Below are 26,631 nucleotides of genomic sequence, written 5' to 3'. Positions count from 1 at the left end.
AAACATATACATGTTAGGTATCCCCGCGTCCGAAATCGCCCGCTCTACAAATCTATAAAAATATTTTTCCTGTTCGGTAAACGCCGTAGCGGGAAAAATAGTCGAAAGTGCCAAACCGCCGTTATTTCACTGTTTTGATTCTGATAAAAATTTGAATAAAAAGTGATCAAAGCAATAACATTTCCCGAAAATGGTAGAACTAAAAAGTACACTCGGCCCCGCAAAAAAAGACGCCCTATGCATCCCCGTACACTTACGTATAAAAAAGTTACGGCCGTCGGAATATGGCGACTTTTAGAAAAAAATATTTTTAGCACAGTTTTGGAATTTTTTTTAGGGGTCAAAATGTAAATAAAACCATATAAATTTGGTATCCCGGGAACCGTACCAAAACACAGAATATAGGGGACATGTCATTTTGGCTGCACAGTGAACGCCGTAAAACCAAAGCCCGTAAGAAAGTCGCAGAAATGCATTTTTTCTTCAAATCCACCCCATTCTGAATTTTTTTCCTGCTTCCCAGTACATTATATAGAATAATTAATGCTAGCATCATGAAGAAAAATTTGTCCCGCAAAAATTAAGACCTCATATGGCTCTGGGAGCAGAGAAATAAAAAAGTTATCGGGTTTAGAAGGAGGGGAGTCAAAAACGAAAAACGAAAATCAAAAAATGCCATCGGCGGGAAGGGCTTAAACTTTTCAACTTATGACTATTATCAACACAATTCAGCTGGAATAACCTTTATCCAGACTGTACGCGCTGAAAATAATTTCTGAGATTTCTAGCATTAACAATAAAACAATATTAACCAACATTTTATTCACAACCTATGTTTTTGCTGAATGAGCCAGGCACGGGCAGATGTCTCCCCTGGATGGCTCATCTCTGGCTTTCCCGAGCTATATCAATAACGATGAGTCACGTGGATAAAGCTGTCCAGTGAATACTTCTCTCAGGGTCCAGCTCTTTATAAAGATATAGATCTGAAAAGCTGCAGCTGTCTCCTTCATCCTCCGTAGTGTTCAGAGAACAGCTGGATGGTGGAGGTCCTGGGAGTCAGAATTTCGTAATCTCAAATAAATGACCTATTTTAAAGATGATTAATTTCAGTCTTGGATAATCCCTTTAAAGTTCTCTTTGCTCTCCACTTAGATAATTGTTGATGTGTTGATAAAATATTTGGGAACAGATTTATATTATGTAATTATCAGTGGGCCTTTTACTCATAATAATGGAAAGTGTATACGGTTGCTGTTGTTTTACAGCAAATTGACCATAAATATAATTATCTGGTTAGGGAAAACTATTATAGAATTCTGACTCGGTCACGGCAGAACGCAGCTATAAAGAGCATGTGTGCATTACACAGACAGCTCACTGATGTCAACAGGCACCATGCAGTGCTTCATTTACCCTGCGGGGGCTCTGCAGGGAGACAGAACTCTTCATGCCACAGTCCCACATAGATTATATCTGATCCCTAGGACTCCTAAGAGTGAGACAGCTTGTGATCAGCCTATTGTTTGGGGACACATATAACAGAAATATATTGTCCTAAGTGGATAACCCTTTACAGGATACTTTTACTTAGTATAAGAAAACTGTTCTAACTATAAAAAGCGCTAAACTTTCCTGAAAATGCAACAAAATGAAAAATAGGACTTCTGAAACTGCCTTTTAATGTGTTAATATTATTGTTATTGTGTATCTTGTCATGACTATACAAGTATGGTAAGTTTACAATTAGACGGGTAGTCCAGGAATTTATTTTTTTCACTTATCCTTATCCTTTAAGCCAAAATATCTGATCAGTGGGAAACTGATAGCTGGCATCTGCATGGATCAGCTAGTTGGGGGTTCATCCAGTTCCTGTGCTATACAGTACAGGGAGGCAGAAGCAGTTGGCTCTGTGTTCTGTATAATGACTGGGTGCCATTATAGTGCCACAGTGAAGTCAATTGGAGCGATGTTGCAGTGTAGGTGCCCGGCCATTATACAAGGCATGAAGCAAACTTGCCTTTATGCAGTATATAATACAAAGACTGGACTTAACCCCGAACAGCTGATCCATACTGGGTCCAGTTGTCTGCCTCCCCCCCCACTATTCAAATATTAATGGCCTATCCCAAAGATAGGTCATAAAAAAAAAAATTCCCAGACAACCCCTTTAACTGATCTCCAATTCAGGAAAAGATTCTAACTTGCCTTGCAACCATTTTAACACAATATTACAACATGCTAAGGGAGCATTCACACCACTGTCGGTGTCCAATAGCTAGTGTCCTATGCTAATGTCCGCGCAAAATCTTGCGCGAACATCAGCATCGGACACTAGGTGTGTCCGTTACATTTTGCATTGATTTAAATGGACATCGGGTGCGTTCTTTTACTGTCCGTGGGTGCCCTTAACTGTCCGTTCACAAAGATCTTCGATTCTTCAAGCGGATAGCAAAAACCTACATGTAGGACACTAGCTGTCGGACACCGACGATAGTGTGAACGCTTCCTAACAAAAACCTTAAAAAGTTGCAATTAACCTTTCCCCACTGAGTGGTCACTGTGTCTGGACATGCTCAGCCTAAAGAATAAGTAAGATAGAACATATTGGTATACAGAGAATATACAGAATGAAATACCTCTAGATTGCTGTCCTAGGTCTGTTAGCCACTGAAGGTTACAGTCACAGGACCAAGGGTTTCCATACAGATAAAGTCCTTCCAGTTCATTCAAGTACAAGAACATTTCTTTAGGCAATGAAGATAATCGGTTATCTGACAGATAGATATGTTTTATAGACGATGTCTTAAATATCTGTATAAAGCGCAAAGTGACAAAAGTGTCCGTGTGTAGTTGCCGCAGTTCATTTCCTTCTAAGTGCACCAGTTTTAGGGATGTGAGTCCATAGAATGATTCTGGGGGCAGGAATTCCAGTTTATTGTGATCCATATGTAGCCTGACCATACTCTTCAGTCCTCGGAATGTATTCTTGTGGAGCGTTTTTACTTTATTGTAACTCATTTTCAATACCTAGAGAAAGGGAAAAAGAAAAGGCTGTAGATTTATATGGTAAGAAGCACAAGCAGGAATATTGCATGTATTTTGTTGAATATGTTAGACAATTATTTGAGGAGGGAACATGCAACATTTCACTAACTGGAACATAAAATATTATAGAAAAACATCTGGGACGTTTGAGTTACTGTGTTACAAATAGTGACAATCATGTTTTTGTCAGTTCAAAATTAACTGAATAACCATAAGAAGCCGACATCCATAGAAGATCTGGGTTTAGTTCTCCTGCTGAATTCCTACAAAACCTGTGTGCCAGTGTACATAGAAGAATTGATGCTGTTTTGAAGATGAAGGGTGGTCACACTAAACATTAATTTGGTTTAGATTTCTCTTTTCTTCATTTAGGCTAAGGCCCCACGTAGCGTCCCGCAGCAAAAAAGCAATGTGGGAAAAACTGCAGCGGTAACGCATTGTGGTTTTCACGCAGTGCTTTTCACCGAAAATCCGCAGAGGTTTCCCAGATGTTTACCCCTCATGGAGCCCCACTGAGTAAAAACCCTGAAATCTATGCAACTGCATGCAACGGTGAGATGTTGAAATCTATAAGACATATAAAATAATTTTTACAACTTTCCTAATATAATTGTAAATGTTTTTTTAGTGAGTCTTGTGTAGAACAATTACAGTAAAGCACAGCACATGCCGAAAAAATCATAATAAAAAACAGCACAGAACTACAGTAGCCAGTCAGAGATGATACATTGTGTCTATAGCATCATGGCTTCCATTGCTATAACTATAATACCAGTATGTGCGGTGCGTCATCGCTGTAGCTGTCATGTATATAATGGCCAGAGCATCAGCACCAGATCACTTGTTTTGAGAACCGCATACCTCCTTTACAAAGCAATGACTGAAATGTACTGAGCCAAATTTAGTTTTTTTTTAATTATATTTACAGGTCATCCAGTATATAAGAAGCACTGGCAATATCTGTCAAACCCCATAAACTTCCTCCCCATATGTGCTTGTCGTTCATATGTTTTGCAATGTATATGACAGCTCATACCTGCAAAGAGGATAAGTCCTGGAAAGCATTTTCATGGATTGTCTGGATTTCGTTACTGTGTAACATCAGAAGCTCTAATTTCTTCAAGCCAGCAAAGTCGCTCTCGGTCAGTTTGCTTAGGCTGTTGTACCTGTTATCACATAGGGGAGTATACAGAACAGCAGTCAGAATAATATCTATAGAGCGGACCCTGGAAATCATAAGATTCTAGATTATACAGTGCGAGTCTGTCTCCAGGAGTATGAGGTCATCTATAAAGGATACCTTAGAGAGATTTTTTGCTTAGAAAATAACTTTACTGTTTTTCTTGGAAATGACATATGCTACATTCTCTTTTACAAGTGTTTCTTTTATTCTCTGGATTCTTGCCACCAGTTTTATGGCTTTACAATGTCCTAGTCCGGGGTGCTGTGATATCTCTACTTGCTGAACAGCTACAGTCAGGAAAGGATACATGTACACATATGGGTTTATTTAATATCATACATACGGTTCAACTACATAAACACACTCTGCTGTATTAACATAATATTACAGTCAGACTATAGAAAACTAATAGTAGATCGACCACCTTGGATTACCCTTTGTTCTAACACTGGCCACAAATGCTAAGATTTTCGTCTAATGCAAAGAGGATTATATATTCACCACAATACGAGTGATACGTATTATGAGTGGTGCAAAAAAGATTATACAGTCCTATGAAAAAGTTTGGGCACCCCTATTGATCTTAATCATTTTTAGTTCTAAATATTTTGGTGTTTGCAGCAGCCATTTCAGTTTGATATATCTAATAACTGATGGACACAGTAATATTTCAGGATTGAAATGAGGTTTATTGTACTAACAGAAAATGTGCAATATGCATTAAACCAAAATTTGACCGGTGCAAAAGTATGGGCACCTCAACAGAAAAGTGACATTAATATTTAGTAGATCCTCCTTTTGCAAAGATAACAGCCTCTAGTCACTTCCTGTAGCTTTTAATCAGTTCCTGGATCCTGGATGAAGGTATTTTGGACAAACAATTCAAGTTCAGTTAAGTTAGATGGTCGCCGAGCATGGACAGCCCGCTTCAAATCATCCCACAGATGTTCAATGATATTCAGGTCTGGGGACTGGGATGGCCATTCCAGAACATTGTAATTGTTCCTCTGCATGAATGCCTGAGTCGATTTGGAGCAATGTTTTGGATCATTGTCTTGCTGAAATATCCATCCCCGGCGTAACTTCAACTTCATCACTGATTCTTGAACATTATTCTCAAGAATCTGCTGATACTGAGTGGAATCCATGCGACCCTCAACTTTAACAAGATTCCCGATGCCGGCATTGGCCACACAGCCCCAAAGCATGATGGAACCTCCACCAAATTTTACAGTGGGTAGCAAGTGTTTTTCTTGGAATGCTGTTTCTTTTTGGACGCCATGCATAACGCCTTTTTTTTATAACCAAACAACTCAATCTTTGTTTCCAAAATGAAGTTGGCTTCTCCAAATGTGCTTTTGCATACCTCAGGCAACTCTATTTGTGGCGTACGTGCAGAAACGGCTTCTTTCTCATCACTCTCCCATACAGCTTCTCCTTGTGCAAAGTGCGCTGTATTGCTGACTGATGCACAGTGACACCATCTGCAGCAAGATGATGCTGCAGCTCTTTGGAGGTGTCTGTGGATTGTCCTTGACTGTTCTCACCATTCTTCTTCTCTGCCTTTCTGATATTTTTCTTGGCCTGCCACTTCTGGGCTTAACAAGAACTGTCCCTGTGGTCTTCCATTTCCTTACTATGTTCCTCACAGTGGAAACTGACAGGTTAAATCTCTGAGACAACGTTTTGTATCCTTCCCCTGAACAACTATGTTGAACAATCTTTGTTTTCAGATCATTTGAGAGCGGGCTGTCCATGTTCGGCGACCATCTAACTTAACTGAACTTGAATTGTTTTGTAGAAAGAAATGGTCCAAAATACCTTCATCCAGGATCCAGGAACTGATTAAAAGCTACAGGAAGCGACTAGAGGCTGTTATCTTTGCAAAAGGAGGATGTACTCAATATTAATGTCACTTTTCTGTTGAGGTGCCCATATTTTTGCACCGGTCAAATTTTGGTTTAATGCATATTGCGCATTTTCTGTTAGTACAATAAACCTCATTTCAATCCTGAAATATTACTGTGTCCATCAGTTATTAGATATATCAAACTGAAATGGCTGTTGCAAACACCAAAATATTTAGAACTAAAAATGATTAAGATTAATAGGGGTGCCCAAACTTTTTCATAGGACTGTATATTTACCACAATGCAAGTGATACATAATATGACATATGCATTACCTCCTTGTAGACTAGGTCCAGAAAGGACCCATCTCCAGATACCCTGGTATTCCTAGTATGTATTCTCAGAGCATGGTCCACCTCCTTCCACTGATGCACAACCTTGTGTTTCCCAGTCCCTCGTTTTTAACATTTTTTATGTTCTAGAAATTCCCAAACAAATCCTCAATATATGTATAGGACCATGCAGATTCATTTTATTTCAGAAAAACCCCATCATGGTGATTACAATTGCCACAGAATTCTACACAAATTCATGACATAAGCGAAATCCACATAAAATTCACATGTCTACAATTCTATTAGGCCAGACCCGCAGTGTAAAGTGCTGCTGGGAAAACTGTAGCGGAAACACACTGAGGTTTTTCTCATGGAGCATTTCACAGAAAGTCCACAGTTTTTCTCTGCGGACTTTCTGCTTCCATTATACTATTATAGGGAAAGCATCAGCAGGTATAATTGACATCCCACCCACATATTGCAGAAAAAAATCTGCAATGGCAAGCACACAGACCCCGTTATAGTCTATGGGGTCCTTGTGCTTTTACAGCACAGCGCTTGCAAATGTGTTTGGTAGTCCATTCGGGGGCTCCCCATGCGCACTTCCCGAACGGATTACCAACGCAGATGTGAACGAGGGGTTATTCTAGGAGTATATCCTTCAGAACTTTTATTGCACATTTGTTACATGCTTTCTGCTCTTTGCTAGTTACTAGAGATGAGCGAGTAGTACTCAATTGAGTAGGTATTCGATAGAATACTATGGTATACGAAATACTCGTACTCGATCGAGTACCACTCGCTGTTCGAATGTAAAAGTTCGATGCAGAACCAGCATTGATTGGCCGCATGCTATACAGTCGGCCAATCAATGCTGGTTCTTCTCCTACCTTTAGAAATCTTCTCCGTGCAGCTTCCCCGCGGCGTCTTCCGGCTCTTCATTCACTCTGCCAGGCATCGGGCCTGGGCTGAGCCGAATGCGCATGTCCTCTTGTAGTGCGGGCATGCGCAGTCAGCTCTGCCCAGGCCCGATGCCTGGCAGAGTGAATGAAGAGCCGGAAGACGCCGTGGGGACGCTGCAAGGAGAAGACTTCTCGGAGGATCCAGCCCGACCCTCACTCATGGACTTGGTAAGTATAATTTGATCGAACGTTGCCTACCCCTGAAACAAGCATTTTCCCCCCATAGACTATAACAGGGTTCAATATTCGATTCGAGTAGTCGAATATTGAGGAGCTACTCCAAACGAATATCGAACCTCGGACATTTTACTGTTCGCTCATCTCTGCTAGTTACATGTCAGCATTCTTGGTGTCTCATGTTTTGCATATACATACACTTTTTTTGTGATTTCTTTTCCAGTTTCATTTATATATACTGTCTTCACTTTCCTGGTATTTCTGGTATCCAGACTTCCTAATCTCCCCTACATGTATGTTATTTATGTATTTTTATGTTTATATATCCTTGCATGTTTTTTATTGGATATTAATAAATTTATATTTCTTTATTCTAATTTCTTGTGTGGTTCCTTTTGGTTTTTGTTCTATAGGGAAACTGCCGGCATCACTGTAAGTATAATTGACATGATGCTATTTCCAAAATAACGACGGCTTAATGTAGCGAGCCGCAGCCAAAAAGCGTTACAGAAACGACTATTATAGAAATGCATCATTTTTTTCAGAAAATGTGCAAAGTTTTCCTATGCAGACTTTCTCTCCCTATTATAACTTTATGAAAAACGCCAGAGTTTCCGTGGGTATAATTGACATGCTGCAATGGTTTTTGAAATTATAGCATTTCTGCTGTGGATATTTTTCTGCAATGTGTGGATGGGATTAGCTAGAATCCTATCCATTTTGCAGGTACTGAAAAAAAGCTGCGGCCAAATCAAGGCGATTCGCCACATGGGCCCCTGGCCTGAAAAATTATTTTCACATGTATTCTGAAACATGCAGTTTTTGTCCAGCTGGAACCTTTAATAACTGTACCCATTTATCCCACTTTAGGACTGAACAACTATATGTACATTATATAGGCACTGGAATCTATGGCGACTCTCACTCACAGACCAGTGTTATTGCTGTGCTCGAGGGAATGGGAAATGTGGACATCTGGAGATCATTAGTTCCTCTTAGCTTTTCCCTTTGCTCACTTACAAATCGATTTCCCTTATAGCGAGGCATTTATTTCTTTCTTTCTCCAGAGGAGGTTGTCTTTTATGTTATAAGTAGCAGTGACCCCATAGTGCGCTAATAAACAGTCTCTCAATATGGATCCGAAATTCTCTTGGAGAGTGGTTAGGAAAATAAATTGTGTGGTTAATTTCTATGGTTCATGGTCACCAGAAGGACATGGTGGCAGACGGGTGCAATATGTGTATAGTGAACTGAGGTTAGAAACACTGAGCTGAGCAGGAAATGCCTGACACCAGTGTTGATGAATTGTTTGTGATTAATGGTAATTATGTCTGGGGTTGTGGGATATTCCCACATATAGCGGACTACAGCAATGTAACCATAGGCCTGTATGAATATGATCTTGGCCAGTTCATGCAAGGTGTGTCTCCATATGCAAGGTATGCAGAGACGCAGAGATTGCAGAGCTGTAATAGTGATGGGCTGTCTACTATATATAGTGCAAATATGGATGGATTATCTAAAGATACCCCAAGAGTCTGTCATGGCACAGTTATTGCTGTTGTCTTGAACTGTAACTAAACTTTGGATGTTCTGGAAATATTTATGTCACTAATACATTTTGTAATGTACTTTATTAGCAAATGTTGGCTTTGTCCTGTGAAATTCTGCCCTTCTTTTCAGGTAAATTGAGTACACTGCTTTCACTAGGTGTATGGATAAGCAGGCACATGTATAAGACCTCATTCACAAGTCTCCATCCTTGGACAGCACCCCACCATTCTCATTTGTGGGTGGTGTGCTGTCCATGTTTGATCCGCTCTTCACGTCTGTAAAAAGGTCAACTATTATCTTGGTTTTATTTTCTTTTTTCCCTATCAGTATGTCTTTTTTTTGGAATATGGGATGGAAATCCATGCAAACACAGGGAGAATATACAAACTCCTTGCAGATGGTTTTTTGCCCTTGGCAGGATTTGAACACCAGGACTCCAGCGCTGCAAGGCTGCAGTGCTAACCACTGAGCCACCGTGTGGCCCCGTCTTGGTTTTGTTTTCTATATATTGTATGTCCTTGGGCCCATGAAAACGGGATACATGGATTTCATCATTTTTTTTTCACAGACTCATAGACTTTCATCAGCATCAGTAAAAAAGGATATGCTTTCAATGAAACAATTGTTCAATGTTTGAAGATGCACATTGAAATGAATGAGTACCCATGGTGTCTGCAAAAAATCCAGATGCTACATGTATTTGATATGAAGACGTACAAATAAGACCTAAGGCAGGGAATACGACCCTAGGGGTTCACTTCAAACTGTTGTATTGCAGTCATTATAAAATATAGAACAGTGCTTCTGATGTCATATCAAAATGCTTTTATATGACACCAGGATTTTAGCTCTTTCTATATTATTTCCAGAGATATCACCAGTTGAAAATACACTTAGGAGTGGGAAAAGCTGTAGCTGAATTTAAATATGTCAATACGAACTGTATATTCAACTGGCGATCTTTACCTTGGTGTTATATGAAAGCTGCACATTTAATCTTTCATATGATACCAGAAGCACTAGCCTAGGTTTGAAAATGGTCAACATGTAATTGTTTGAGATGCCCTCCCTCAGCCTCAGTTTCCCTGCCATATACAAGAGCTAGTCCGCCTGTATACTTCGTGTACAAATTTTAGCTCTCAACAGAGAAGGTAAAGAATAAAGTAATGCAAGATTTCACAGAAAGGAGCCAAAATCTGTTAAAAAAAGTACATTTGGGCAAAAGTGACTCTCCTCTTTTACAGTATGTAACAGTTTATGAAGAGTTAAGCACATCTGTATTGCAGCACCTCCGGCTGCACCAAACACATTCATAGGTAAATTCACTACAGATCTTAAGAGGAAACAGCCTTCAGCAGCCACTTTTAACATCCATAGAAGGGGTTCCTCACTAGAGATGAGCGAACACTAAAATGTTCGAGGTTCGAAATTCGAATCGAACAGCCGCTCACTGTTCGTGTGTTCGAACGGGTTTCGAACCCCATTATAGTCTATGGGGAACATATACTCGTTAAGGGGGAAACCCAAATCCGTGTCTGGAGGGTCACCAAGTCCACTATGACACCACAGGAAATGATGCCAACACCTCTGGAATGACACTGGGACAGCAGGGGAAGCATGTCTGGGGGCATCTAACACACCAAAGACCCTCTATTACCCCAACATCACAGCCTAACAACTACACACTTTACACACTCAATACCACCTCTCTGACAGTAGGAAAACACCTTGAAACATGTGTATTTGGCACTTGCAGTGAGGAGAGCTTGTCACCAGCAGTGAATTTGGCCCTTGTAGTAAGTTGAGGTTGGCACCAACATTTGTTTTGAAAATCAGGGTGGATTGAGCCTCTAACCAGCAGAGTTTGGGCAAGTTCATGGTGGAGGGAGCCTCTAAAAACCCCAGTTTGGACCAATTCATGGTGGAGGGAGCCTCTAAAAACCCCAGTTTGGACCAATTCATGGTGGAGGGAGCCTCTAAAAAACCCAGTTTGGACCAATTCATGGTGGAGGGAGCCTCTAAACAGCCCAGTTTGGACCAATTCATGGTGGAGGGAGCCTCTAAACAGCCCAGTTTGGGCAAATTCATGGTGGAGGGAGCCTCTAACCAGCCCAGTTTGGGCAAATTCATGGTGGAGGGAGCCTCTAAAAACCCCCGTTTGGACCAATTCATGGTGGAGGGAGCCTCTAAACAGCCCAGTTTGGGCAAATTCATGGTGGAGGGAGCCTCTAACCAGCCCAGTTTGGACCAATTCATGGTGGAGGGAGCCTCTAAAAACCCCAGTTTGGACCAATTCATGGTGGAGGGAGCCTCTAAAAACCCCAGTTTGGACCAATTCATGGTGGAGGGAGCCTCTAAAAACCCCAGTTTGGACCAATTCATGCTGGAGGGAGCCTCTAAACAGCCCAGTTTGGGCAAATTCATGGTGGAGGGAGCCTCTAAAAACCCCAGTTTGGACCAATTCATGGTGGAGGGAGCCTCTAAAAACCCCAATTTGGACCAATTCATGGTGGAGGGAGCCTCTAAACAGCCCAGTTTGGGCAAATTCATGGTGGAGGGAGCCTCTAAAAACCCCAGTTTGGACCAATTCATGGTGGAGGGAGCCTCTAAAAACCCCAGTTTGGACCAATTCATGGTGGAGGGAGCCTCTAAAAAACCCAGTTTGGACCAATTCATGGTGGAGGGAGCCTCTAAACAGCCCAGTTTGGGCAAATTCATGGTGGAGGGAGCCTCTAAAAACCCCAGTTTGGACCAATTCATGGTGGAGGGAGCCTCTAAAAACCCCAGTTTGGACCAATTCATGGTGGAGGGAGCCTCTAAAAACCCCAGTTTGGACCAATTCATGGTGGAGGGAGCCTCTAAAAAACCCAGTTTGGACCAATTCATGGTGGAGGGAGCCTCTAACCAGCCCAGTTTGGACCAATTCATGGTGGAGGGAGCCTCTAAAAACCCCAGTTTGGACCAATTCATGGTGGAGGGAGCCTCTAAACAGCCCAGTTTGGACCAATTCATGGTGGAGGGAGCCTCTAAAAACCCCAATTTGGACCAATTCATGGTGGAGGGAGCCTCTAACCAGCCCAGTTTGGACCAATTCATGGTGGAGGGAGCCTCTAACCAGCCCAGTTTGGGCAAATTCATGGTGGAGGGAGCCTCTAAAAACCCCAATTTGGACCAATTCATGGTGGAGGGAGCCTCTAAACAGCCCAGTTTGGGCAAATTCATGGTGGAGGGAGCCTCTAAAAACCCCAGTTTGGACCAATTCATGGTGGAGGGAGCCTCTAAAAAACCCAGTTTGGACCAATTCATGGTGGAGGGAGCCTCTAACCAGCCCAGTTTGGACCAATTCATGGTGGAGGGAGCCTCTAAAAACCCCAATTTGGACCAATTCATGGTGGAGGGAGCCTCTAAACAGCCCAGTTTGGACCAATTCATGGTGGAGGGAGCCTCTAAAAACCCCAATTTGGACCAATTCATGGTGGAGGGAGCCTCTAACCAGCCCAGTTTGGACCAATTCATGGTGGAGGGAGCCTCTAACCAGCCCAGTTTGGGCAAATTCATGGTGGAGGGAGCCTCTAAAAACCCCAATTTGGACCAATTCATGGTGGAGGGAGCCTCTAAACAGCCCAGTTTTGGCAAATTCATGGTGGAGGGAGCCTCTAAAAACCCCAGTTTGGACCAATTCATGGTGGAGGGAGCCTCTAACCAGCCCAGTTTGGGCAAATTCATGGTGGAGGGAGCCTCTAACCAGCAGAGTTGTGGGAAAGCAGGGTGGAGGGAGCCTCTAACCAGCAGAGTTGGTGGAAATCAGGGTGGAGGGAGCCTCTAACCAGCAGAGTTGGGGGAAATCATGTTGGAGGGAGCCTAGTATTAGCAGAATTGGAGAGGTTGAGTACAGACATGGAGTTTCATGTTGGGGTGCTTTACACAGGTGGCAACAAAAATGAAGGCTCTATCCAGTGGTGGTTCATTTTTATCAAAGTGAGCCGGTTGGCACTCTCAGCTGACAGACGGGTGCGCTTGTCAGTGATGATACCACCGGCTGCACTGAACACCCTCTCAGATAGGACGCTGGCGGCAGGACAGGACAGCACCTCCAAGGCATATAGGGCAAGTTCAAGCCACAGGTCCAACTTCGACACCCAATACGTGTAGGGCGCAGAGGGGTCGGAGAGGACAGGGCTGTGGTCGGAAAGGTATTCCCGCAACATGCGCCTATACTTCTCACGCCTGGTGACACTAGGACCCTCTGTGGCGGCACTTTGGCGAGGGGGTGCCATCAAGGTGTCCCAGACCTTAGACAGTGTGCCCCTCGTTTGTGTGGACCGGTGAGAACTTGGTCGCCTACTGGAGGAACTGTCCTCCCTGCCGCCAACGTCACATGCTGGAAACATCTCCATCATATTCTGCACCAATTGCCTGTGGCAAGCATTGATGCGATTGGCCCTCCCCTCTACCGGAATAAAAGACGAGATGTTGTTTTTATACCGGGGGTCAAGGATAGCAAAGATCCAGTACTGGTTGTCCTCCATGATTTTGACAATACGCTTGTCGGTTGTAAAGCACCCCAACATGAACTCAGCCATGTCTGCCACAGTGTTAGTTGGCATGACTCCTCTGGCCCCACCGGAAAGTTCAATCTCCATTTCCTCCTCATCCTCCATGTCTACCCATCCGCGCTGCAACAATGGGACGATTCGAAGTTGCCCGGAAGCCTCCTGTATCACCATCACATCATCGGACAACTCTTCTTCCTCCTCCTCCTCCTCCATTAAACGCGATGAAGCGGACAGATGTGTGGACCTACTCTCCAGCTGTGACGGATCGGATGCTATCCCTGACTCCTCTGTGTGATCTGAGTTATCCCTGATGTCAATCAGGGATTCTCTCAGAACACACAAGAGCGGGATTGTAAGGCTCACCATCGCATCCTCAGAGCTCACCCTCCTTGTGGACTCCTCAAACACCCGTAGGATGTCACAAAGGTCTCTCATCCATGGCCACTCATGGATGAGAAACTGAGGCAGCTGACTTTGTGGCACCCTAGGGTTTTGTAGCTGGTATTCCATCAAAGGTCTCTGCTGCTCAACCACTCTATTCAACATCTGAAACGTTGAGTTCCAGCGTGTGGGGACGTCGCACAAAAGCCGGTGTTGTGGCACATGTAGGCGTTGCTGGAGAGATTTTAAGCTAGCAGCGGCTACTGTCGACTTGCGAAAGTGGGCGCACATGCGCCGCACTTTCACCAGTAGCTCTGGAACATTGGGGTAGCTCTTTAGGAAACGTTGCACCACTAGGTTGAAGACGTGGGCCAGGCATGAAACATGTTGGAGTCCGGCAAGCTCCAGAGCTGCTACCAGGTTCCGGCTGTTATCACAAACGACCATGCCTGGGCCCAGGTGCAGCAGCTCAAACCATATTGCCGTCTCATCGAGGAGGGCATCCCTCACCTCGGAGGCAGTGTGCTGTCTGTCCCCCAAGCTGATCAGCTTCAGCACAGCCTGCTGACGTCTACCAACGCCAGTGCTGCAACGTTTCCAACTCGTAGCTGGGGTCAATCTAACAGCGGAGGAGTAGGCGGTGGCGGAGGAGGAGGCGGTGGCGGAGGAGGAGGCGGTAGAGGAGGAGGAGGAGGGGGGTGTTCTTCTCGTGTCCCTGCCAGGAATGTTAGGCGGGGAGACGAGGTACACCGGGCCAGTTTGAGAAGCAGTCCCAGCCTCAACTACATTCACCCAGTGTGCCGTCAGTGAAATGTAGCGTCCCTGTCCGCATGCACTTGTCCACGCGTCGGTGGTCAAGTGGACCTTTGTGCAAAGCGCGGAACTAAGGGCCCGCCTGATGTTGAGTGACACGTGCTGGTGCAAGGCGGGGACGGCACACCGGGAGAAGTAGTGACGGCTAGGGACGGCATAGCGAGGTGCCGCAGTTGCCATCAGGTCCAGGAAGGCGGGAGTTTCAACAAGCCGGAACGCCAACATCTCCTGGGCCAGCAGTTTAGCGATGTTGGCGTTCAAGGCTTGCGCGTGTGGGTGGTTAGCAGTGTATTTCTGCCGCCGCTCCAATGTCTGAAAGATGGTGGGTTGTTGTAAAGAAGCGCCTGATGGTGCCTTTGATGGTGCAGGAGAAGGAGATAAGACAGGAACAGGGGAGGATGAGGGAGAAGTCAACAAAGTGGCGGAGGCAGATGAAGTGGTGTCCTGGCTCGTCCTCTGGAGTGCATCGCCAGCACAGTCAGCAGTGGCAGTGGCAGAGGCAGTGGCAGAGGCAGTGGCGTGAACGGCAGGCGGCCTTTGTCCTGCCGTTGCTGCCTGCCACTGATTCCAGTGCTTGGATTCCAAATGATGGCGCATTGAAGTGGTGGACAGGTTGCTCTTCTCAGAGCCCCTAATCAATTTCGAGAGGCAAATTGTGCAGACAACACTATATCTGTCCTCGGCGCATTCCTTGAAAAAACTCCACACCTTCGAGAAACGTGCCCTCGAGGTGGGAGTTTTTCGGGGCTGGGTACGAACTGGAACATCTTGGGAGATTCCGGGTGTGGCCTGGCTTCGCCTAAGCTGCTGACCTCTGCCTCTGCCTCTAGCTACCCTTTTTGGTGCTGCACTTGCCTCAACATCCACACTACTTTCCCCGCTTGACATCCCCCCTGTCCAGGTCGGGTCAGTGTCCTCATCATCCACCACTTCCTCTTCCAACTCCTGTCTCATCTCCTCCTCCCGCACAATGCGCCGGTCAACTGGATGCCCTGACGGCAACTGCGTCACATCATCGTCGATGAGGGTGGGTTGCTGGTCATCCACCACCAAATCGAACGGAGATGGAGGAGACTCTAGTGTTTGAGCATCTGGACACAGATGCTCCTCTGTTAGGTTCGTGGAATCGTGACGTGGAGAGGCAGGTTGAGGGACAATGAAAGGAGCGGAGAACAGCTCTGGGGAGCAGGGACAGTTGGGGTTATTGTTCTGTGAAGCTTGGGAATTTTGGGAGGAAGGAGGACAAGACTGTTGGGTAATAGGAGGAGAGGAGGCAGAGTCTGACTGGCTGCTGGACAATGTGCTGTAAGCGTTCTCTGACAGCCATTGCAAGACCTGTTCCTGGTTCTCGGGCCTACTAAGGTTTGTACCCTGCAGTTTAGTTAATGTGGCAAGCAACCCTGGCACTGTGGAGTGGCGCAATGCTTGCTGCCCCACAGGAGTAGGCACGGGACGCCCTGTGGCTTCACTGCTACCTTGCTCCCCAGAACCATTCCCCCGACCTCGCCCACGGCCTCGTCCCTTTCCGGGAGCCTTGCGCATTTTGAATTCCCAGTTAGAAATTGGCACTATATACCAGTAGCAAAAATTGTGGGTGCACGTAACCCCAATATATTCTTTGAATTCCCAGTCAGACAATGGCACTATATACCAGTAGCAAGAAATGAGGGTATTTATAACCCCAATATATTCTTTGAATTACCAGTCAGAAACTGGCACTATATGGCAGTAGCAAGAAATGAGGGTATTTATAACCCCAATATATTCTTTGAATTCCCAGTCAGACAATGGCACTGTATACCAGTAGTAAAAATTGTGGGTGCACGTAACCCCAATATATTCTTTGAATTACCAGTCAGAAACTGGCACTATATGGCAGTAGCAAGAAATGAGGGTATTTGTAACCCCAATATATTCTTTGAATTCCCAGTCAGAAACTGGCACTGTATACCAGTAGTAAAAATTGTGGGTGCACGTAACCCCAATATATTCTTTGAATTCCCAGTTAGACAATGGCACTATATACCAGTAGCAAGAAATGAGGGTATTTATAACCCCAATATATTCTTTGAATTCCCAGTCAGAAACTGGCACTATATGGCAGTAGCAAGAAATGAGGGTATTTATAACCCCAATATATTCTTTGAATTCCCAGTCAGACAATGGCACTGTATACCAGTAGTAAAAATTGTGGGTGCACGTAACCCCAATATATTCTTTGAATTACCAGTCAGAAACTGGCACTATATGGCAGTAGCAAGAAATGAGGGTATTTGTAACCCCAATATATTCTTTGAATTCCCAGTCAGAAACTGGCACTGTATACCAGTAGTAAAAATTGTGGGTGCACGTAACCCCAATATATTCTTTGAATTACCAGTCAGAAACTGGCACTATATGGCAGTAGCAAGAAATGAGGGTATTTGTAACCCCAATATATTCTTTGAATTCCCAGTCAGAAACTGGCACTGTATACCAGTAGTAAAAATTGTGGGTGCACGTAACCCCAATATATTCTTTGAATTCCCAGTCAGACAATGGCACTATATACCAGTAGCAAGAAATGAGGGTATTTATAACCCCAATATATTCTTTGAATTCCCAGTCAGACAATGGCACTGTATACCAGTAGTAAAAATTGTGGGTGCACGTAACCCCAATATATTCTTTGAATTCCCAGTCAGAAACTGGCACTATATGGCAGTAGCAAGAAATGAGGGTATTTATAACCCCAATATATTCTTTGAATTCCCAGTCAGACAATGGCACTGTATACCAGTAGTAAAAATTGTGGGTGCACGTAACCCCAATATATTCTTTGAATTACCAGTCAGAAACTGGCACTATATGGCAGTAGCAAGAAATGAGGGTATTTGTAACCCCAATATATTCTTTGAATTCCCAGTCAGAAACTGGCACTGTATACCAGTAGTAAAAATTGTGGGTGCACGTAACCCCAATATATTCTTTGAATTCCCAGTCAGACAATGGCACTATATACCAGTAGCAAGAAATGAGGGTATTTATAACCCCAATATATTCTTTGAATTACCAGTCAGAAACTGGCACTATATGGCAGTAGCAAGAAATGAGGGTATTTGTAACCCCAATATATTCTTTGAATTCCCAGTCAGAAACTGGCACTGTATACCAGTAGTAAAAATTGTGGGTGCACGTAACCCCAATATATTCTTTGAATTACCAGTCAGAAACTGGCACTATATGGCAGTAGCAAGAAATGAGGGTATTTGTAACCCCAATATATTCTTTGAATTCCCAGTCAGAAACTGGCACTGTATACCAGTAGTAAAAATTGTGGGTGCACGTAACCCCAATATATTCTTTGAATTCCCAGTCAGACAATGGCACTATATACCAGTAGCAAGAAATGAGGGTATTTATAACCCCAATATATTCTTTGAATTACCAGTCAGAAACTGGCACTATATGGCAGTAGCAAGAAATGAGGGTATTTGTAACCCCAATATATTCTTTGAATTCCCAGTCAGAAACTGGCACTGTATACCAGTAGTAAAAATTGTGGGTGCACGTAACCCCAATATATTCTTTGAATTCCCAGTCAGACAATGGCACTATATACCAGTAGCAAGAAATGAGGGTATTTATAACCCCAATATATTCTTTGAATTACCAGTCAGAAACTGGCACTATATGGCAGTAGCAAGAAATGAGGGTATTTATAACCCCAATATATTCTTTGAATTCCCAGTCAGAAACTGGCACTGTATACCAGTAGTAAAAATTGTGGGTGCACGTAACCCCAATATATTCTTTGAATTCCCAGTCAGACAATGGCACTATATGGCAGTAGCAAAAATAGTGGGTGTATATAGCCCCAATTCTATTGCTAGGGGACTTGCAGGGTATTTCTGGGGTGAAGGTGGGGGGGCACACCGTTGGAACGGGTATCGGGGGTATATATCGGGTATACGGGAATACACTGACAGTGTATTCCATTCAGGATCCTGGGAAAGCTGGGTTGCGGCGATTGAGCCCGTCAGTGCCACGTTACACTGACAAGCTTCTCCCTGGAATTTAGCTCTTACAAGAGCTGTTGTGGTTGTCTTCTCCTTCCTATCCTAGCCTGTCCCAGAATCTAAGCCCTAGCTAGCTGGACGGAAACCTCCGTCCTCGGTGAATTGCAAGCTCAGAATGACGCGAACCTGGGCGGCGCTGTTCTTTTAAATTAGAGGTCACATGTTTTCGGCAGCCAATGGGTTTTGCCTACTTTTCTCAACGTCACCGGTGTCGTAGTTCCTGTCCCACCTACCCTGCGCTGTTATTGGAGCAAAAAAGGCGCCAGGGAAGGTGGGAGGGGAATCGAGTAATGGCGCACTTTACCACGCGGTGTTCGATTCGATTCGAACATGCCGAACAGCCTAATATCCGATCGAACATGAGTTCGATAGAACACTGTTCGCTCATCTCTAATTATTATATTAATTCCATGATGTTGTACATTATTATATTCATTCCATAGTGCTGTACATTATTATATTCATTCCAAGGTGCTGTACATTATTATATTCATTCCATAGTGCTGTACATTATTATATTCATTCCATAGTGCTGTACATTATTATATTCATTCCAAGGTTCTGTACATTATTATATTCATTCCATAGTGCTGTACATTATTATATTCATTCCAAGGTGCTGTACATTATTATATTCATTCCATAGTGCTGTACATTATTATATTCATTCCATGATGCTTTACATTTGAGGGTTTACATACTGTACACAAAATAAACAAAACAAACACAATACTAACAGTGACCGGCTGTTACAGTGGGATAAAGGGCCCTTCCCGCAAGGGCTTACTACTATGAGGTAATCAGTAATTCTGTTGACAAGCTACAATATTCTTGACATAAAATCAATAGTAACCACCATGGGACCCCCTTACTGGGGTTTGTCTGCAGCCCTCGGGGTTTGTCATAACTCATATCTGGCACAGTATTGTGAAATCCCTTATGAACAGAACTCACAGGGCTTATTAGAACAGAGCTATATAAAGGGAGTCTATCACTGCCTCCAGCCAATCACAGGCCTCAGAGGTCGCGTCTTCACAAACAGTCATGTGCCGTTCATGTAGAGCTGCTCACTGAGGCCTGTGTTTGGCTGCCATGGTCCCCTAACACAAATGGCACATTACTAGTGTCCGGAGCTGGAATCCGAGGCCTGGAGAAAGGCGAGTGTTGGTTTGTTAAGGGCAACTCATCAGTAGCAATAAATAATAAAATTAGGAGTTGGACAACCTTTTTAACTTCCTAAAGCACAGTTATAAATACAGGAAAAAAGTAGATGAGTTTCTTCATTTTGGACAAAGTTCAGGATTTTGCTTTTTCCACAGTGAACATTTATTAGCTATCCGCAGGATAGATGATAAGTGAGCGATGGCTGGAGACCTCACGACTAGGACCACTGCTGATGGCGGCTCTATGGGAGTTGAGTGCTGTCACTTCTTACTACTGTGGGGTCCCAGCAATCTCATATTTACCACCAATCCAATGGATATACCTAACATCATATTACGTATACATACAAGGTAATCTAAACTGATAGCACCCTCTATCCTGATAGTCTTAATTTCAGCAGAGATGCCAGTTTATGATACCTGCATGCTCTATATTTGACAATATGGGACATACCCTAAATTGATGCGCTCCACGTGACCCTGGATCTGCTTAGGCATGACATTGAGATATCTGAAAGTGCAGTGGACCTCTGTCTTGACATAGCAGGCACAGGGCTGGGGACATGCCATGCCATGTGAGGGAAGTATAGCAAGCCAGAGGAGGAGAAAATAGCCAGATAGACTTGTATGGCGTCTGTTTCTTGGTTGCATCCTTGATAGTTATTTTAAAGCAGCATTACCCTGGAAAGAAAAAAAAACAGAAAGAAATGTCATTGTCATGTGCGGTATGTCTTCTGTGACTATATTAAGAAAAGACTTTCATGCAATAAATGTATTTTATAGGCAGGCTCTTAAAAATAAGCTAGGTCATTTGTATCAGTATCAGATCAGTGGGGATCCGTCAACCACGTGCACAGCTGATTCGGATGCCTGAAGCTGTATCCAAGGGTTGGATGTAGCTCTGCTACTATTGAAGTGAATGAGAGCAGAGCTACAGTTCCTCACTGCCACTGCTACAGCGCATGACCCTATAGAGTAGTGACGTTCACTTCATATACACTATGTGTTCAAAAGTATCCAGACACCCCCAAAAACATACGTTTTTCATATTAGGTGCATTGTGCTGCCACCTACTGCCAGGTACTCCATATCAGCAACCTCAGACATTGTGAGAGAGCAGAATGGGGCGCTCCACGGAACTCACAGACTTCGAACTTGGTCAGGTGATTGGGTGCCACACATCACGCAAGTCAATGCCAAACGACGTCTCGTGGAGTGTAAACATTGGACGATTAAACAGTGGAAAAATGTTGTGTGGAGTGACGAATCACGGTACACAATGTGGCGATCCGATGGCAGGGTGTGGGTAGGGCGAATGCCCGGTGAACGTCATCTGCCAGCGTGTGTAGTGCCAACAGTAAAATTTGGAGGTGGTGGTGTTATGGTGTGGTCGTGTTTCTCATGGAGGGGGCTTGCACCCCTTGTTGTTTTGCGTGGCACTATCACAGCACAGGCCTACATTGATGTTTTAAAAACCTTCTTGCTTCCCACTGTTGAAGAGCAATTTGGGGATGGCGATTGCATCTTTCAACACGATCGAGCACCTGTTTATACTGCGCAGCCTGTGACGGAGTGGTTACACGACAATAACATCTGTAATGGACTGGCCTGCACAGAGTCCTGACTTGAATCATATATAACACCTTTGGGATGTTTTGGAACGCCGACTTCGTGCTAGGCCCCACCGACCTACAGCCTAGGCCTACCTCTCCTCAGTGCAGCACTCCGTGAAGAATGGGCTGCCATTCCCCAAGAAACCTTCCAGCACCTGATTGAACGTATGCCTGCGAGAGTGGAAGCTGTCATCAAGGCTAAGGGTGGGCCAACACCATATTGAATTCCAGCATTACCGATGGAGGGCGCCACCAACTTGTAAGTCATTTTCAGCCAGGTGTCCGGATACTTTTGATCACATAGTGTATCTTGAAACGACTTCCATCAGCCGAATATTATAGATGTAGGGTCCAGGTGTTCGATCAAGATAAATGAGTGCCCAGAATTTGGACTCCCAAAATCAAACACATCCTCTTTATTCTGTGGATAGGGGTTTGGATAAGCATTCGAGGAGGGACCACCCACTTTAAAGGGGTTTTCTGGTTTTATTTCAGTAAAGCTAATTAACTGTATAAGTGTCAGCTACATAACTGTCAGCCTATTTAGCCAGTGACCAAGGTAGCAACCAATATGGCTGACCTGCCATTGTCACTGTAAAAATGTACACTGGAATTTAATAGAAAAGTATCAATTTCGATGTAATAAATGAAACATAATTGCCAAGTTTTAGCTAATGCTTTAATGTCTGTCTATGTTACTAATTTACTGCCAATTGTATGTTTTCACTGGAAATTTGATTTAAAGGGAGTATGTCAGTTCCGAAATGCCTCCCAAACCAATAGTAGTGCTGAAAGAGACCTATAATATGAGCAAAAATTTACCTATGTCGCCACAAAATGATAAAGTAATGCTGAGACAATAATTGGATATGGATGCAAATTAGGCAAGATCATTGGGAGGAGGCGAGAATTGCCAGTTTTTCCTACAGACAACTGCAAGTGCTCCAGCTATCCTCTTCAATGGCTGTTCATTTTCAGCCTCACATCTCTGAATTGTTTAATCAGGATGTGGCCTCACAAGTATGTTTCTACTTGTCTATAAGGAGCCCTACAGAACACTATTATTTGGGAAGCCTTTTGGACCTGATTTAATAAAAGCTTTCCTACTCGGTAAGAGAAAATAATGATCACACACCTAGAAGTCCAAGGAAGTCAAGTAAGTCTCACACCCACAGAACTCACATGAGGGGAGTAAAGTCTGTACTATAATAGGCGCTGAAGTGAAGAACTGCCGCCCAGCCATCATACAGGTACAGCGCCAGTGTCCATGCAGAGGTTGCCCATGGACTCTAATTTGTAATTGACCAGTGATCACGTTGTTCTCTTCAAGTCAGTTCTGTAGGTACTTGGATAACTACACCTGCTCCCAATGTGTGACCACCCAGGATTTGTCTCTCCATTTAAACATTAAGTTGGTTGGTGTTTTCCATAAATAGAACTACTGGAATTTCTGTAAATTATGGATTAAGTTACCATGAACAGTCAAGACAGTGGTACACAACTTTGTAGATGGCTTACTTGACTCATTTATAGGCTACATAGTGGGCAGTATCTGAGCATACTGGATGATCAATAGCACTCAATATATAGTAGCACAGTGAGGGTATTTTTTATATTATCTAACAGTATTCATTGGTCAGAGACTGGGCCAGAACAGATGTCTCACCGAACTTTGGTAAACTTAAGAATACCAATAAATTGTTGAAAGGTGCAAGTAAAGAATGAATCACTTCAGCCAACCATCCAATAGTACAAGCTAAAACATGGCAGACAAATGTAATGATTGGTTGCCCTCCTGAGACATGACTGTAATATATATGAATACTGGTTACTGTCATCCTAGCAAATTCTATAATGAAAATCAAACCTGAATAACCCCATGATTTGTAACTTACAAACATGTTTCATCCATTAACAAGATTCTGAAATTGTCTGTACACAAACCGATGCCAGAAAACACGTCAGCTTCCTGGTTGCCAAGCAGGCATTCCAAGGAAAACTAACTGTTACGAGAAGATGGATAGCCCTGGCGAGGTAGGATTCCAAGAACAAAATATGCTGATATCATTTCATTGACTTTCCTTTCCCCTCCTCTGCAGAACGTGGGTTCAAGCAATTACTCTGTCTTGTAGATGAAATATGAAGCCTTAATGTATATGGGGCTGGGGGCATGGGATAGAAGAGTGGCAGATAACCACACACAGAAGTTATATAACAGCAAGAGATTTGTAATAGTGTCCAGGGTACAACATGCTGCTACAGTATACTGTACGGACGTGTCAACACTTTAAGCTTTCTCTACCTTAATACAGGTACAAAACTGCAGAAGATCAGCCAATCCCTTCCATTATTTCTTACATGTACAGGATAATATGCATACTGGATTATGTCAATGAGTTCCTTATATAATGTGTAACTTATTTGGTCTGATCTGTTCAGGATAGGTACAGGACTTAACACCTATGATCCCCTTATTCCTCCTCCTATTTGTGTATATGAGCCATACAACACTGTACCATATATGCAACCTGTGCAGCTATACAAGATTCCAGTAAGTACAATATATAAGGTCATTTTCACCTCAAATCAGCTTCCTATGTCACATGCATGGGACCAACCTAATAAATTTCATAGCTCAAAAGTACATGTAGATAGAGAGCCATCATGGGGGTGCCATAAGTTACTGTTCTATCATTATTTTTGGAGATTGTGAGCCCCCCCCCGGGTTCACAATGTACTTTTTTTTGGCCTGTCAGTATGTCTTTGTAATATGGGACAAAATCCACACAAAAACAGGGAGACCATACAAACTCCTGGCAGATGTTATTCCTGGCAGGATTTGAACCCAGGACTCAAGCGCTGTAAGGCTGTAGTGCTAACCAGTGAGCTACTGTGTTGACCCTATACTGTTCTATCACATGGTCTCTCTGCTGTCTGTGCCCACCCCAAAAGAAAAACACAACGTATAGCCATGTTCACGCTATAAAGATTTAATCTGTATTTTGGACCTGCATTTATAAGCCAAAACCAGGACTACAATGAAAAGTGTATTTAGGTTCCTGTTTTTCCCTTATGTTTGCAGTAATTAAAATTGTAGCAAATATTTGATGTAAATTCTTATACAAGTAAGATCAGAACATTCAGCAAAATGATGTTGTGTATATGTTATTGCTATGGATATGGCGGACAATGTAGAATGTGCTGTAACACAACCTCTAGGAATAGCAGAAGTAGTAACTCCCTCGTAATGTATCAATGTAAGTAAATCCCTCACTGTAGGAGCTTCCTGATAATACAGAACAAGGACCATGCGGAGTCCCTTGTCAATACATCAGCAGACCACAGATCATGTTATGGCGGCATTAAAACCCATTCAAAGACCATAAACCTGACGCAACTGACATCTATTATTTTCTGAAGGATTTGCAGATCAAATATGAGGAATCTGAACTTTCTATTATACTGTCATAACATTATTCAAATTGCATTATCTAACAGAATTACTACTTGCATTCATATATATATATATATATATATATATATATATATACACTGTATATATGTGCAAACATACATGTGACATCCAAGGAATAATGTATTCTTAGTGACCACCAAACTAGTTATTCAGATCAATGTACAGTAAATCCATACACATGTATAAAATGGAAACAGTACCTGGTACTTGGATGTTGCAGGATTCCCTTATGTGATGAGCAGACTTTTGCGCAGCTCACAAGTAGTCGTCCTCCCCAATAACACAGGTTAATGATCCTGTTATCCCCTCCAGATGTCAGTGAGGTTTCTTTGCTTTTATGGCTTTAACCATGTCCATAATGAACCAGAGCCATGTGCAGTGAGTGCTGCTCCAGGCATTGTATTACATGCAGCACACACCTCACTTGTGGATCTTATTTGTTTCCCTGAGATGAATCTACATCCAGCCTGTGTCCTCTCTGGAGCTTGCAGAACTTCTGATCCTCACAGGTCTCTCTCCATCTGTTCCCAGTAAAAGCAGAAGTTGTCTTTCTATCTCTTCATATAGTTTTGGAATTCCTTTCTTGAGTCGTGTGTGTGTGTGTGTGTCTCCTTTCTGCCCCCTGCAGTCTCCCTCTATGCTGGAGAGAATAGTAGAGCACAAGTAGAGTGGAGCTGCTGCACAGCATCCCATCCTGGGAGTGCACAGGAGGAGAACAGCGCAGGGCATGCATAGCATATGATGTCACTGACACCCAATATGCTGCCTGTATTTATGGTAACACAATGAATGCATCCTTCTAAATGTCAGTGAAAGCAGTATATCAATTTTAGGTTATATACAATATCACATAAAAGAGCCTGTGTATGGGTGAAGTAATAAGTCACCAACAAATCTAATAAGGAACAACTAGTGGCCTCCATGGACGACAATAATGATGAGACGCCAAAACCTGACCTACAGCTCTTCATTGACCTACATTACATGCAGCCAGTTCTGTTATTTTCCTAGCCACAGAACTTTTATATGACTAGGAAATAGAATCTAATGTTATATCGTGAAAAAATATTGTCCCGGTTACTGCTGTACATTTAGGGGGCGTTCACACTACCACCACTGTCCGCCCCAGGGTTCCCGTCCTATTCCCCAGGGAAATTGGACAATTTGAGTGCGTTTTTAAAGATAACCGCCGGTGTCCATATGCGGCCTCTCCGCCTGAAAACTGTATTTTTTGCATGGACACAAAGTCGTACATGGTTTCCAGGTGGAGAGGCTGCATACGGACAAATGAATGGGTTTTAAAGCTGACCGCCGGCAAGATATCCCCTGTCCAGTTTCCCCGGGGAATAGGACGGAAACCCTGGGGCGGACAGTAGTGGTAGTGTGAACGCTCCCTTACAATTATTCAGTTTCTCTACTGGGTATCAGCCAGATGAAGCAAAACAGAATTTGCCATGATGAAT

General features: G+C 43.4%; 1 protein-coding gene across 1 annotated transcript in view; it reads right to left on the bottom strand.

Annotated features, from left to right (window-relative positions):
- The window catches only part of IGSF10 (immunoglobulin superfamily member 10), a 42,929-nt gene extending 17,165 nt beyond the window's left edge, over positions 1-25,764 (bottom strand). The window contains exons 1-4 of the mRNA XM_075268786.1: positions 25,369-25,764; positions 20,535-20,761; positions 4,085-4,214; positions 2,640-3,030 (exon numbers count right to left, since the gene is read on the bottom strand). Coding sequence (XP_075124887.1) covers positions 2,640-3,030; positions 4,085-4,214; positions 20,535-20,731 — 718 coding nt within the window. The 5' untranslated portion in view covers positions 20,732-20,761; positions 25,369-25,764. The remainder of the gene's footprint in view (positions 1-2,639; positions 3,031-4,084; positions 4,215-20,534; positions 20,762-25,368) is intronic.
- Between the last annotated feature and the right edge of the window lie 867 nt (positions 25,765-26,631).

The sequence above is a fragment of the Leptodactylus fuscus genome, chromosome 3 (assembly GCF_031893055.1).
Source record: "Leptodactylus fuscus isolate aLepFus1 chromosome 3, aLepFus1.hap2, whole genome shotgun sequence".
NCBI classification, from domain to species: domain Eukaryota; kingdom Metazoa; phylum Chordata; class Amphibia; order Anura; family Leptodactylidae; genus Leptodactylus; species Leptodactylus fuscus.
This window is presented reverse-complemented; position numbering and strand designations above follow the sequence as displayed.